The sequence below is a fragment of the Oncorhynchus mykiss genome, chromosome 5 (assembly GCF_013265735.2).
Source record: "Oncorhynchus mykiss isolate Arlee chromosome 5, USDA_OmykA_1.1, whole genome shotgun sequence".
Lineage (NCBI taxonomy): Eukaryota > Metazoa > Chordata > Actinopteri > Salmoniformes > Salmonidae > Oncorhynchus > Oncorhynchus mykiss.
Window position 1 is genome coordinate 89,715,255 of NC_048569.1, and position 14,055 is coordinate 89,729,309.

The 14,055-nt window shown below is 46.8% G+C and overlaps 1 protein-coding gene across 3 annotated transcripts in view; it reads left to right on the plus strand.

The window, feature by feature from the left end:
• The first annotated feature begins 5,183 nt into the window (after nt 1-5,183).
• Nucleotides 5,184-14,055, plus strand: part of kifap3a (kinesin-associated protein 3a) — a 41,912-nt gene continuing 33,040 nt past the window's right edge. For 2 of the 3 annotated variants that reach the window (XR_005051888.1, XM_036978727.1), the window contains exons 1-10: nt 5,184-5,388; nt 5,969-6,100; nt 7,006-7,148; nt 7,275-7,327; nt 7,488-7,629; nt 8,516-8,615; nt 9,132-9,256; nt 9,531-9,629; nt 12,279-12,457; nt 13,610-13,772. Coding sequence is in view for 2 of the 3 variants with exons in the window: in XM_036978727.1 (XP_036834622.1) it covers nt 5,348-5,388; nt 5,969-6,100; nt 7,006-7,148; nt 7,275-7,327; nt 7,488-7,629; nt 8,516-8,615; nt 9,132-9,256; nt 9,531-9,629; nt 12,279-12,457; nt 13,610-13,772 (1,177 nt within the window). In the remaining variant the exon portion in view is untranslated. The remainder of the gene's footprint in view (nt 5,389-5,968; nt 6,101-7,005; nt 7,149-7,274; nt 7,328-7,487; nt 7,630-8,515; nt 8,616-9,131; nt 9,257-9,530; nt 9,630-12,278; nt 12,458-13,609; nt 13,773-14,055) is intronic. The other variant, XM_036978729.1, reaches the window with a different exon arrangement.

A 14,055-nucleotide genomic window follows, 5' to 3' on the forward strand; every position in this document is an offset into this window, starting at 1 on the left:
TCCTTATTGTTCCTAGAATTTCTCAGCAAACAGCTGGAGGCAGGGCTTTCTCCTATAGAGTTAAATTTTTATGGAATGGTCTGTCTATCCATGTGAGAGACGCAGACTCGGTCTCAACCTTTAAGTCTTTATTGAAGACTCATCTCTTCAGTAGGTCCTATGATTGAGCGTAGTCTGGCCCAGGAGTGTGAAGGTGAACGGAGCAACAAACCGCCCTTGATGTCTCTGCCTGGCCGGTTCCCCTCTCTCCACTGGGATTCTCTGCTTCAAACCCTATTCCAGGGGCTGAGTCACTGGCTTACTGGTGCTCTTCCATGCCATCCCTAGGAGGGGTGCGTCACCTGAATGGGTTGAGTCACTGACATGATCTTCCTGTCTGGGTTGGCGCCCCTCCCCCCCAGGTTGTGCCGTGGGGGAGATCTTTGTGGGCTCTACTCGGCCTTGTCTCAGGATGGTTGGTTAGAGATATCCCTCTAGTGGTGTGGGGGCTGTGCTTTGGCAAAGTGGGTGGGGTTATATCCTGCCTGTTTGGCCCTGTCCGGGGGTATCGTCGGACGGGGCCACAGTGTCTCCCGACCCCTCCTGTCTAAGCCTCCAGTATTTATGCTGCAATAGTTTGTGTCGGGGGGCTAGGGTCAGTCTGTAATATCTGGAGTATTTCTCCTGTCTTATCCGGTGTCCTGAGTGAATTTAAGTATGCTCTCTCTTTCTTTCTTTCTTTCTTTCTTTCTCTCGGACCTGAGCCCTAGGACCATTCCTCAGGACTACCTGGCCTGATGACTCCTTGCTGTCCCCAGTCCATTTGTTTGTGCTGCTGCTCCAGTTTCAACTATTCTGCCTGCAGCTATGGAACCCTGACCTGTTCACCGGACGTGCAGAAGACAGCAGGAGCGGTAGAGATACTCTGAATGATCAGCTATGAAGAGCCAACTGACATTTACTCCTGAGGTGCTGACCTGTTGCACCCTCTACAACCACTGTGATTATTATTATTCGACCATGGTGGTCATCTATGAACATTTGAACATCTTGGCCATGTTCTGTTATAATCTCCACCCGGCACAGCCAGAAGAGGACTGGACACCCCTCATAGCCTGGTTCCTCTTTAGGTTTCTTCCTAGGTTCTGGCCTTTCTAGGGAGTTTTTCCTTGCCACCATGCTTCTACACCTGCATTGCTTGCAGTTTGGCTGGGTTTCTGTACAGCACTTTGTGACATCAGCTGATGTAAGAAGGGCTTTATAAATACATTTGATTTGATTGATTGTAGTATTGTTTTTCCGTACAATGTAATAATGTCTCGAGATGTTTTTTTTCTATTCAGAGAAATTAGTAATTCCATTCGCTTGCATTATTTACCTTAAAGTAGTGTGAAAGTACCCTAGTTTGACCACTAGATGCCGGTGTTCCAACTAAGCCACCACACATCCATTTTGATGGTTTATTAAATAGATCACAACATTTCCTTTGCAACTTTGGTTAGAAAACCAATAGATTTGGCTTATTATGCAAATAAATTGTGTGGTCATCCTCACAATTTAAGCCAGTCCTCCATGAAAGTGATTCAGTTTGTCCACCTCTTAGCAACCTAATGTTTCAACCCAACTCAATCATCAAGTTTTCAGACGACACTACAGTGGTAGGCCTGGAAAATAACCTCTCACTCAACGTCAACAAAACAAAGGAGGTGATCGTGGACTTCAGGAAACAGCAGAGGGAGCACCCCCCTATACACATCGACGGGACAGTAGTGGAGGAGGTGGAACGTTTTAAGTTCCTCTGCGTAAACATCACGAACAAACTGAAATGGTCCACCCACACAGACAGCGTGGGGAAGAAGGCGCAACAGCGCCTCTTCAACCTCAGGAGGCTGAAGAAATTTGGCTTGTCATCTAAAACGCTGACAAATTTTTACAGATGCTCAATCGAGAGCATCCTGCCGGGCTGTATGCCTGGTACGGCAATTGCTCCGCCCTCAACCGCAAGGCTCTCCAGTGGGTAGTGAGGTCTGCACAAAGCATCACCGGGGGCAAACTACCTGCCCTCCGGGACACCTACAGCACCCGGATCACCAAGGACAACAACCACCTGAGCTACTGCCTGTTCACCCCGCTATCATCCGAGGGCGAGGTCAGTACAGGTGCATCAAAGCTGGGACTGAGAGGCTGAAAATCAGCTTCTATCTCAAGACTATCAGACTGTTAAACAGCCCTCACTATCACAGACAGGCTGCTGCGAATATACAGACTCAAATCTCTGGCCACTTAAATAAACTGACTTAATAAAGGTATCACGTGTCACTTTAAATGATGCCACTATAATAATGTTTACATATCCTACATTATTCATCTCATGTGTATATATACTGTATTCTACACCATCTACTGCATCTTGTCTATGCCGTTCGGCCATCGCTCATCCATATATTTATATGTATAGATTCTCATTCTTCCCTTTACATTTGTGTGTAAGGTAGTTGTTTTTTGTTAGATTTGTTAGATTACTTATTAGATTTTACTGCATGGTCGGAACTAGAAGCACAAGCATTTTACTACACTCACATTAACATCTGCTAACCATGTGTATGTGACCAATAACATTTGATTTGGTTTGATTTGAATAGTCCAATAAGTGGTAGCTTTCTCACATGAAGACGCAAAACTTTGATGGAGAAATGGGCTAGGACCTACAGTAGTACCATTACCACTGCAAAACAGTAAATGTTTGGGACGTTTACCATTGAAGAACATAACATCGAAACTGACGTAGCCTATTTTTATTTGACTAGGCAAGTCAGTTAAAGAACAAATTCGGATTTACAATGGTGGCCTTGTTCAGTGGCAGAACGACAGATTTTGACGTTGTCAGCTCGGGGATTCGATCTGGCCCAACACTCTGACCACTAGGCTTCCCGTCACTCTGATGGTTTGTTTCTTCAACAAGAATGGTCTATCAGTCAGTAATCCTGACCATTTTTGAAGGGAATAAACCACACACACACAAGGGGGCTGTTTCATGCACACAGATTAAGAGTAAAGGAAGGACAAACTTGCTTTCACGGAGGACTGGCTTGAATTGTGAGGATGATCATGAGCTAAATCTATTGGGTTTCTACCCAAAGTTGCAAAGGAAATGTTGTGATCTATTTAATAAAACACAAGATACCAGCTAAATGGATTTTTAAAAAGTGTGACGGTATAGCAGGAACAGCGACATATATTAGTCAAAACCTGATACTTCCACAAGACTTCATGGTAGATAATGACTTCGATTACTAATTTCTCTGGACAGGGGAGAAAAAAAACATCACCAGATTCACCGGGAATACATTACATAGTATGGAGAAGCAATACTCCAAGCCACAGCTTCATATTACATAAAGAACTGATACTGTATATTGGTTGTTGGGGTATAATGTGGAACTAAATTTATTGAATATTATCTGAATTCTATAATAAATCCTATGAATTTATAGTTTCGTCCAAATTGGATGTTGGGTAGTCTACTATATTTATTGAATATTATTTGAATCCGATTAATTAAAATGGCCAATTTGGGTGCAATCAATTAGCTTAATATCTCTGAGATCAAATTAAATTTCAACAAAATAATGTTTCAGGAATGCCAATCTTTCTTGTTTCTAACTACAGAAACGATTTCAGAACACTGAGATGGTGGCCCAAATGACTTGGAATGACTCCATGGCAAATCCTATGAGAATGCCTGCATGATCAACAGTATCAAAGACTCCTCCTTAAATACTCTACTACATAGATTTTACAGTAAGCTCGTGTTGCCCAGCACATAACCTTATTACAGCACATTGGGAAACTATAGCCCCTCCTTTCACTCAAACACTTCAAAACATGGATTACTTCACAGTAAAATATCTAGTGTAGCGCAATGCCCAGCACATTCTATTACAACCAGAAAACAGTTATGTGCCCGCCATGAGACGCATTCTAATTTTAGAGTGATGATATCACCCGTCACTTTGGAAGGCTAGCTTAAAATGTTGCTCTGACAAGCAAATTCACTTTTGAGTGAAAAGTGCCAATTGGGTAATACAACTTTCTGTCCCTTAAAGACATGTGCTGTCAATATTAATGACCTGTTGACTACAGACTGTATGCCAATTCAGACTGTTGAGGTGATATAGGGCTTGCAGTGTATCTCAACTATATCTCACATATTTTCTGTACCCTTCATACACTATGTGCAATCATTATTGATTATCTGTGGACTACTTTCAGACTGTTGAATTGTTATACAGTGTATCTTAAACAGGGTTGGAGGCATCCATTTCAGTGCAATAGTCACATAAGGAAATGTATATAAATAAATTAAGACATTTTAATATATTTTAGTTTACTTTAAATGAATTGTCCCTAGTACTGAGCTGTTAGGCCTAAATAATGTTTAGCCAGTGAACTCAAGGGAAAGTTCACATATTTACACCCTGACCTGTAAGGTCCATAGTCAATGTCACCTGACCCTGTGACCTTAGATACCAGACTCTTCTATTGGGACATCCATCATGTTTGCTACAGCACTATAAAAAGACAGTCTAAAACAGCCTACCAATCAATCACAACCGTGCTTCTACACTTGCATTGCTTGCTGTTTGGGGTTTTAGGCTGGGTTTCTGTACAGCACTTTGAGATATCAGCTGATGTAAGAAGGGCTATATAAATACATTTGATTTGAACAGTCTCAAGGCAGAATAGAAAAGGTTTGAAAATGGATCACTTGCTGGTTCCAAGAAAGATGGTCTCCGATTGGAAGGGTGGCAGGTAGCCTAGTGGTTAAGAGTGTTGGGCCAGTAACCGAACCGACTAGGTGAAAAATCTGTGCCCTTGAGCAAAGCACTTAAACATAATAGCTTATGTAAGTCGCTCTAGATAAGAGCATCTGCTAAATTACTCAAACGTATAATTTCAACAATTAAAATGGTTCCTGATAGGAAAGCACTAAATCAAGTCCAACAAAAGAGTGAAATTGAAGAATCTGACTATGTCATAACAGAGACCGCATGATTGATGTCATGTTGTTCCTGCATTAGGTCCCTGGGACAACACTTCTGAACACTGGACAACAGATCTGCTAAACCCATTGTACACAGTTCTCCTCCAGACCTACAGATGGCGATAGGGTGCTCTCTGGCCGACATTTCAACGTTCTATGCATTTGCCGCTTTGCATGCTGGGAAGGGAGTGTCACCCTAGCAACAGCAAGATTATAAACGATGAGAGTTCTCAATTTTGGCTAGGTAACCGTTTGACAATACAGACGTTTTGTTTACATTTACAGTGAAAGAAAATTAAATGTGAGTTTTCCATAATTTCCGAAATGGACAAACTGCAGGCAGAAGATGCACGGTACTTGAAAAGGTAACGTTAGCTAGCCAGCTGTGGCTAGAAAACAGATGCTGATGTTTTGACAATCAGCTGTGACTGATATGTGACGTCGTGGCTCATAATGTATTTTGAAATTATTATTATTATTTTTTAAATACATACTTGGTGTATTTTGAGAGCATTCTTTACAGGGACAGTTCACATTAATCAACGTTTAAGTAAAAGTGCCGGTTTTAGCCAGCCGGCTAATTTTCAACCGCAGTCCATGAGCAGGTTATTAAAAAAATTACAATAACAATACATACAAACAATGAGCACCAACAGAGCAACACAGGACAAGCTACAGACACGGAAAGCGGCAATAAACAGCTAGGGATTATGTTCACAAGTCTGATTGGTCTTTAGCCATGTCTTAATGTTTTTTGTGTAAAGGCGCGATAGGTGTTGCACTTGTGTGTGTCTGATGGCAGTGTGTTTTGAGGTATTCAAGCTTACTGTCTAGTAGTGTCTAACGATTTGGTGGTTGGAATTGAATGTTGTAAATCAAAACAGGTTTATCATCCAGATCTTCATCATCATTATCATTTGCCTGGCCATTTCTCTCCATCCATAGGAAAGTAAAACGGGGGAGTGTGGATGTCCACCCGACAGAGAAAGCCCTCGTTGTTCAGTATGAGGTGGAGGCGACTATCCTCGGCGAAATGGGGGACCCGATGGTTGGAGAACGCAAGGAGTGTCAGAAAATGTAGCTAAGCATGGGTCTAATGTAACGTTAGCGAATTACCTACGAAAATTAGATTAGCGTTGAAGTTGTTGTTTTTCCAGTCACTCTCACCTGAACAGTAAGTAGTAATGGGTCGTTCGCAAACGAACGGATCTTTTTGGTGAACGTCGGGAACCGAATTACATCGGCGAAAGAGCCGTTCATTTGGCTCCCTGATTTGCATACTGCTACTACTGCTTTTTTAGTTTTTCTGTAGATAAATTACAAATTAATTAAATCCTCAATGCATAAACAATAAATAGTGGCTAGAGCGCGTCAAATCTTGTCCACGCTAAAACAAAAAAATCAGTGCGGAATAATAAAACGTACTTTTTTTGGCAGATTATCTAATAAATTGGCCAGGTGAAAATGTATTTGAAATCGCATTTCACGATCAGGCATAATGATAGCCTACATTTTGGTCTTTACATTGAAGATGAGCAATTGTTTCATGGTTCTAGATTTTTAAGCATTTTGAACGAAGAACCGTTTGGGAGCCTGCTCTTTTATAAAATGGAGCTAAATGAGCCGGTTCACAGAAAATACTCGAATGCCCATCACTACTGAACAGGTCCAATGGGTTCTTTTATACATACCATGTTCACCACAAAGTAGAGTCCCAGGGGAAACACTGACCAAAATAGTGGTAATTTCCTACCCTGTTACATGATGCTTTAGCTTGATTTTTTTTGTGCTTGATCTGTATTTTTTTACTTTAGTTTATTTGGTAAATGTTTTCTCAACTCTGTCTTGAACTGCACTGTGGTTAAGGGCTTGTAAACATTTGATTTTGCCTTAACAAAAGATGAAGTCATTGAAAAGTTATTGGAAATAGCTTTTTTTTGTTTCTAAGAAAATTGCTCAAAATATGTATTTTCTATTCACAGCATCCGCCTTAAAAGCTTAAACGCCAACACAGACATCACCACCCTGGCTCGCAGGGTGGTGGAGGAATGCAGGCTCATTCATCCATCTAAACTTCCAGAGGTGGAACAACTGCTGTTCTACCTGCAGAACCGTAAGAAGCCAGGTAATGGTTACATCATGGTAATGCCTGGTCCTGACAGGCTGCAGTTGCAGGCTGAATGACTCATTATGCAAATACATGTTCATCATGCTGACTAGTGTCTTTGCTGTGCTGTCCTGCACCTCACAGACAAACAAGAGAAACATTCGCCCAGAGACCTCACACCATTTGAGGGGATGGAGGTAAGGAGAGCGTCAAATATCTGTGTGTGTGTGTGACAGTGTGTGTGTGTGTGACAGTGTGTGTCCATTTCTGTGTATTTGATACCATGATTCATTGCATTATTTCTGTGTTATTAATCCTCCTCATTCCTCACCCATACTGTATCTGGGTTGTTGTCAGCTGGATGAGGAGGCCAACATCAACTGCATAGATGACTATGTGGAGCTGCTGTATGAAGACATCCCAGAGAAGGTCAGGGGAGCCACCCTCATTCTCCACCTCGCCCGCAACCCTGACAACCTGGAAGAGCTCCTGCAGAATGGTACGCTCCTTCCTTGAGTTCCTTCCTCATCTGTCACATTGGTATGCCCCAGAGTAATCATCTGCTCTATGGACTGGGCATTTTAGAGAATGTCTGTGTTCGAGTATTTTCATGAAAGTAATTTTGAGTACTCGAATACTCTCATATAAGCGTGAAACCAGGCTGAAGGCAAAACGTTTGCGGTATGCTATTTGTTGTTCCAATTACTGGTTATACTCGAGTACTTGCACCCATCCCTACTCTGCTCTGCTGGGTGTATGAAAGCTATACAGGCCAGATGCTAGCCAAACTCTAGTGTTATTGGTTGATATAATCCATTCTCTCAGCCAGCAGCCCATCCCATTCATAAGAAAAACACAGCCAAGCCCTTCCTATTCCCTTCCCTGATGACAGAGCTGTTTTCTCTCACAACAGCACAAGGCCATCATCCATTACAACTGTCAGAAGATGCATGGCTTCATTTGTAACTGTCAATATGCATCACGGGTTCACTTTGTCATAACGCATCAAGTGGTCAGATGTTGATAATGGTAGAACTGTGAGACCTGGGGTCAGTGAGGAAAGAGGAGAGGACCAGGGGAAATGGAACAACGTGATATGTGTCTTTACAATGAAGGTCACCCATAGCTCAAAGCCATGTGAGCCTGGAACCCCTTACATTCACCCAGGTTCCTTACCTTAACCTCCAACCCCAACCTGACTGTCATCTCTAATTGACTCTTTCCATCACCCCTACTCCATACTTCCCTTCCCAATCCTAACAGTCTGTCCATTTCCTTCAAATAATCCCTTCCCCACTTCCTCGATCACTTCCCTCTCGCCTTGCCACCCCCCCCAATATTTCCACCCTCCCCCCTGACCTGACTGTGTGTCTGCTCCTCGTCAGAAACTGCCTTGGGAGCTCTGGCCAGAGTCCTGAGGGAGGACTGGAAACAGAGCGTTGACATGGCAACTACCATTATCTACGTCTTCTTCTGCTTCTCCAGGTACACAATTCCCTCTCTTTCTTCCCTCTCTTTCTTCCCTCTCTTTCTTCCCTCTCTCTCTCTCTCTCTTGTTCTGACAGAAGTCACACAACTATGACAACATAGACCAAAACCTTACTTTCCAACCAGGGGTTTCAGGAAACATTAAAATTACCCTTGAAAGGATGATATATAAACTACTTGTCAAGAGCGATTTGAATTGTGAGCGGATCTAAGCTGTTCTGAAAACTGATAGTCATTCTTGATCTCGCTTCATGGCAGTGCTATGCTGTTGGGGTTTTACAATGATCTGGTTTGTGTCTGGCTGATTATGAGTAGGAGATAAGAGATACTGTTGGACTCAATGCTTTATAAGGTTTTATTTTGGCACAACCTTTTTGGACTAAGCTCTCAGGAGATGGGATCATTTCAATCTGAGCTCCCGATTGTGGTCCAAATAGGTGTTGCATGATGATGAACGATGTGCACTTTTGAATAAGTGGAAGCCTTGTAAACCTTTCCTCTTCCCATCCCCAGTTTCTCCCAGTTTCATGGGCTAGTGACCCACTATAAGATCGGAGCCCTCTGTATGAACATCACTGAACACGAGCTGAAGAGGTACGACCTCTGGCAGGATGAACTGCAGAAGAAGAAGAAGGCTTATATCCTTCAGCTAAGGTCAAAGGTCACAAGAGAGATGTTACAATACCTTGCTGCTTCACAGAGGGTCAACACCTCAGGGTCTCTGCTGTCCTCAGTGTTGGCATATCTCTTCATTTTAATCATAATGTCATAGTATAGAAGGAAAGACAATGGATAGTTGTTATTTTTTGGATGTTGTAATAGACTGATATAAAACATGTGACTATATCAGTTCTCTATGGTGAGTTGATTGGATCAGTGTAGCAGCAGTACTCCTTCCTTACCTGTTTTCACATGAAGAGGATCCTGACAACCAGAATGTGAAGAAGGAACATGAGAAAGCCTTGAAGAAATACCAGGGCCTCCTGAGCAAGCAGGAGCAGCTTCTACGAGGTACAGTAAAAGTGGTACATTACCATGCCTAGCAGAAGGCCAGTGATGTGTTGAGCAGAAGGCCAGTGATGTGTTGAGCAGAAGGCCAGTGATGTGTTGAGCAGAAGGCCAGTGATGTGTTGAGCAGAAGGCCAGTGATGTGTTGAGCAGAAGGCCAGTGATGTGTTGAGCAGAAGGCCAGTGATGTGTTGAGCAGAAGGCCAGTGATGTGTTGAGCAGAAGGCCAGTGATGTGTTGAGCAGAAGGCCAGTGATGTGTTGAGCAGAAGGCTAGTGATGTGTTGAGCAGAAGGCCAGTGATGTGAAGGCCAGTGATGTGTTGCGCAGAAGGCCAGTGACGTGTTGAGCAGAAGGCTAGCGACGTGAAGGCCAGTGACGTGTTGAGCAGAAGGCTAGTGACGTGTTGAGCAGAAGGCCAGTGATGTGTTGAGCAGAAGGCCAGTGACGTGTTGAGCAGAAGGCTAGTGATGTGTTGAGCAGAAGGCCAGTGACGTGTTGAGCAGAAGGCCAGTGATGTGAAGGCCAGTGACGTGTTGAGCAGAAGGCTAGTGATGTGTTGAGCAGAAGGCCAGTGATGTGAAGGCCAGTGACGTGTTGAGCAGAAGGCTAGTGACGTGTTGAGCAGAAGGCCAGTGATGTGAAGGCCAGTGACGTGCTGAGCAGAAGGCCAGTGACGTGCTGAGCAGAAGGCCAGCAACGTGCTGAGCAGAAGGCCAGCGACGTGCTGAGCAGAAGGCCAGCGACGTGCTGAGCAGAAGGCCAGCGACGTGCTGAGCAGAAGGCCAGCGACGTGCTGAGCAGAAGGCCAGCGCTGTGCTGAGCAGAAGGCCAGCGACGTGCTGAGCAGAAGGCCAGCGACGCGCTGAGCAGAAGGCCAGCGACGCGCTGAGCAGAAGGCCAGCGACGCGTTGAGCAGAAGGCCAGCGATGTGAAGGCCAGCGACGTGCTGAGCAGAAGGCCAGCGACGCGTTGAGCAGAAGGCCAGCGACGCGTTGAGCAGAAGGCCAGCGACGCGTTGAGCAGAAGGCCAGCGACGCGTTGAGCAGAAGGCCAGCGACGCGTTGAGCAGAAGGCCAGCGACGCGTTGAGCAGAAGCCCAGCGACGCGTTGAGCAGAAGGCCAGCGATGTGAAGGCCAGCGACGTGTTGAGCAGAAGGCCAGCGACGTGCTGAGCAGAAGGCCAGCGACGTGCTGAGCAGAAGGCCAGCGACGTGCTGAGAAGAAGGCCAGCGACGTGCTGAGCAGAAGGCCAGCGACGTGCTGAGCAGAAGGCCAGCGAAGTGCTGAGCAGAAGGCCAGCGACGTGTTGAGCAGAAGGCCAGCGACGTGAAGGCCAGCGACGTGTTGAGCAGAAGGCCAGCGACGTGTTGAGCAGAAGGCCAGCGACGTGTTGAGCAGAAGGCCAGCGACGTGTTGAGCAGAAGGCCAGCGACGTGTTGAGCAGAAGGCCAGCGACGCGCTGAGCAGAAGGCAGCGACGCGCTGAGCAGAAGGCCAGCGACGCGTTGAGCAGAAGGCCAGCGACGTGCTGAGCAGAAGGCAGCGACGCGCTGAGCAGAAGGCCAGCGACGCGCTGAGCAGAAGGCCAGCGACGCGTTGAGCAGAAGGCCAGCGACGCGTTGAGCAGAAGGCCAGCGACGCGTTGAGCAGAAGGCCAGCGACGCGTTGAGCAGAAGGCCAGCGACGCGCTGAGCAGAAGGCCAGCGACGCGCTGAGCAGAAGGCCAGCGACGCGCTGAGCAGAAGGCCAGCGACGCGCTGAGCAGAAGGCCAGCGACGTGAAGGCCAGCGACGTGTTGAGCAGAAGGCCAGCGACGTGTTGAGCAGAAGGCCAGCGACGTGTTGAGCAGAAGGCAGGGACGCGCTGAGCAGAAGGCCAGCGACGTGCTGAGCAGAAGGCCAGCGACGTGCTGAGCAGAAGGCCAGCGACGTGCTGAGCAGAAGGCCAGCGACGTGTTGAGCAGAAGGCCAACGACGTGTTGAGCAGAAGGCCAGCGACGTGAAGGCCAGCGACGTGTTGAGCAGAAGGCCAGCGACGTATTGAGCAGAAGGCCAGCGACGTGTTGAGCAGAAGGCCAGCGACGCGTTGAGCAGAAGGCCAGCGACGCGCTGAGCAGAAGGCCAGCGACGCACTGAGCAGAAGGCCAGCGATGCGCTGAGCAGAAGGCCAGCGACGCGCTGAGCAGAAGGCCAGCGACGCGCTGAGCAGAAGGCCAGCGACGCGTTGAGCAGAAGGCCAGCGACGCGACGCGCTGAGCAGAAGGCCAGCGACGCGTTGAGCAGAAGGCCAGCGACGCATTGAGCAGAAGGCCAGCGACGTGTTGAGCAGCACTGTTAGTGCTTGATAATGCAATGATGTAATAAGCAATAATATTACAATTAATAACATAGTGATTACATTGCATTGTATATTTGGTATATCAGTTATTACATGGTAATAACATGGTGATAACATGACAATATTACATGGTATAACTTCCTTTTACAAGTATTATTATGATAATAACATGGTGATTATGTGATAGTATTACATAGTATTCTACATATTTTTTTACATTTACATTATTACATAGTATATTATTATTTAAAAAATGTTTGCATTGGTTATAATAATAATTCTCAAGTCCCAAGTCCTCTCCCTGTGCTCCCCAGTGGCTCTGTACCTGTTGTTAAACCTGGCTGAGGACACACGCACAGAGCTGAAAATGAGGAACAAGAACATCGTCCACATGCTGGTGAAGACCCTGGACCGGGAGGACGAGGAGCTACTGGTGCTCGTGGTCTCCTTCCTCAAGAAACTCAGCATCTTCCTGGAGAACAAGAACGACATGGTGAGGGAGGGAGGGAGAGAGGAAGGGAGGGGGATAGAGTGGGATAGAGAGAGGGAGAGGGGATAGAGAGAGGGGATAGAGAGAGGGGATAGGGAGAGGGGATAGGGAGAGGGGATAGGGAGAGGGGGATAGAGAGGGAGGGAGAGGGGGATAGAGATCGAGGGAGAGGGGGATAGAGATCGAGGGAGAGGGGGATAGAGATCGAGGGAGAGGGGGATAGAGATCGAGGGAGAGTGGGATAGAGAGGGAGGGAGAGTGGGATAGAGAGGGAGGGAGAGAGAGGGAGGGAGAGGGGCATAGAGAGAGGGAGAGGGGATAGGGAGAGGGGAGAGGGGGATAGGGAGAGGGAGAGGGGATAGGGAGAGGGGATATAGGGGGATAGAGAGGGAGGGAGAGGGGGATAGAGAGGGAGGGGGATAGAGAGGGAGGGGGATAGAGAGGGAGGGAGAGGGGGAGGGAGAGGGGGATAGAGGGAGAGGGGATAGAGAGAGGGGATAGAGAGGGAGGGAGAGGGGGATAGAGAGGGAGGGAGAGGGGGATAGAGAGGGAGGGAGAGGGGGATAGAGGGAGAGGTGATAGAGAGAGGGGATAGAGAGGGAGGGAGAGGGGGATAGAGAGGGAGGGAGAGGGAGGGAGAGGGGGATAGAGAGAGGGAGAGGGGATAGAGAGAGGGAGGGAGAGGGGATAGAGAGAGGGAGGGAGAGGGGGATAGAGAGGGAGGGAGAGGGGGATAGAGAGGGAGGGAGAGGGGGATAGAGGGAGAGGGGATAGAGAGAGGGGATAGAGAGGGAGGGAGAGGGGGATGGAGAGGGATGGAGAGGGGATAGGGAGAGGGGATAGAGAGGAGAGAGAGGGGGATAGAGAGGGGGAGGAATGCAAGGATGAAGGAGGAGAAATAAAGGCCAGGAGTCTCAACATGGTGAGGAAAATACATAGAAAGTCACAGGTCCTCCGATTGAGGTCATCTCTAATGGTTTACATTTTGTTAGGGTAAGAGTATTTTTTTAAATGTCTTCTAGTACAGACTTTAGTGAGTGTAGAGCAGAAGATTACTCTGGGGCATACCATTGTGACAGATGACACTTTAGGCTGTGTAGAGGTGTACTTTCTACCGCGATGTGTTGAGTAACTAGGCTTTTCCCTGGTGTTCAGGCAGAGATGCATGCGGTGGAGAAACTGGCCAGGCTGCTGGCCTGTGATCATGAGAACCTACTCAACACTACCCTGCGTCTGCTCCTCAACCTCTCCTTTGACACAGGCCTCCGCAGCCAGATGGTTCAGGCTGGACTCATCCACAAACTCTCCTTAATGCTAGGTACTGACAGACACAACTCCCTGTGTGTGTTTGAGAGTGTGTGTGTGTGTGCGTTTCAGTATGTCTAAGTAAGTGTGTGTCAGTGTGTGCAGGTGCAGGCTGTTATAGAGCTGTGGACACAGCGAGGCTGGTTCTGGCTCTGGTGGCCATTAGAAAAATGACTTCCTGAAACAAGATCCAGTGTGTGATTGGTGCTTTAGCTCATCCAGGGGGTCATGTGGCACGGCTGGGAGCATCTGCGATGGGCCCTTTGAAGCCTCTCCAGGGAGTGTCGGGTAACTTG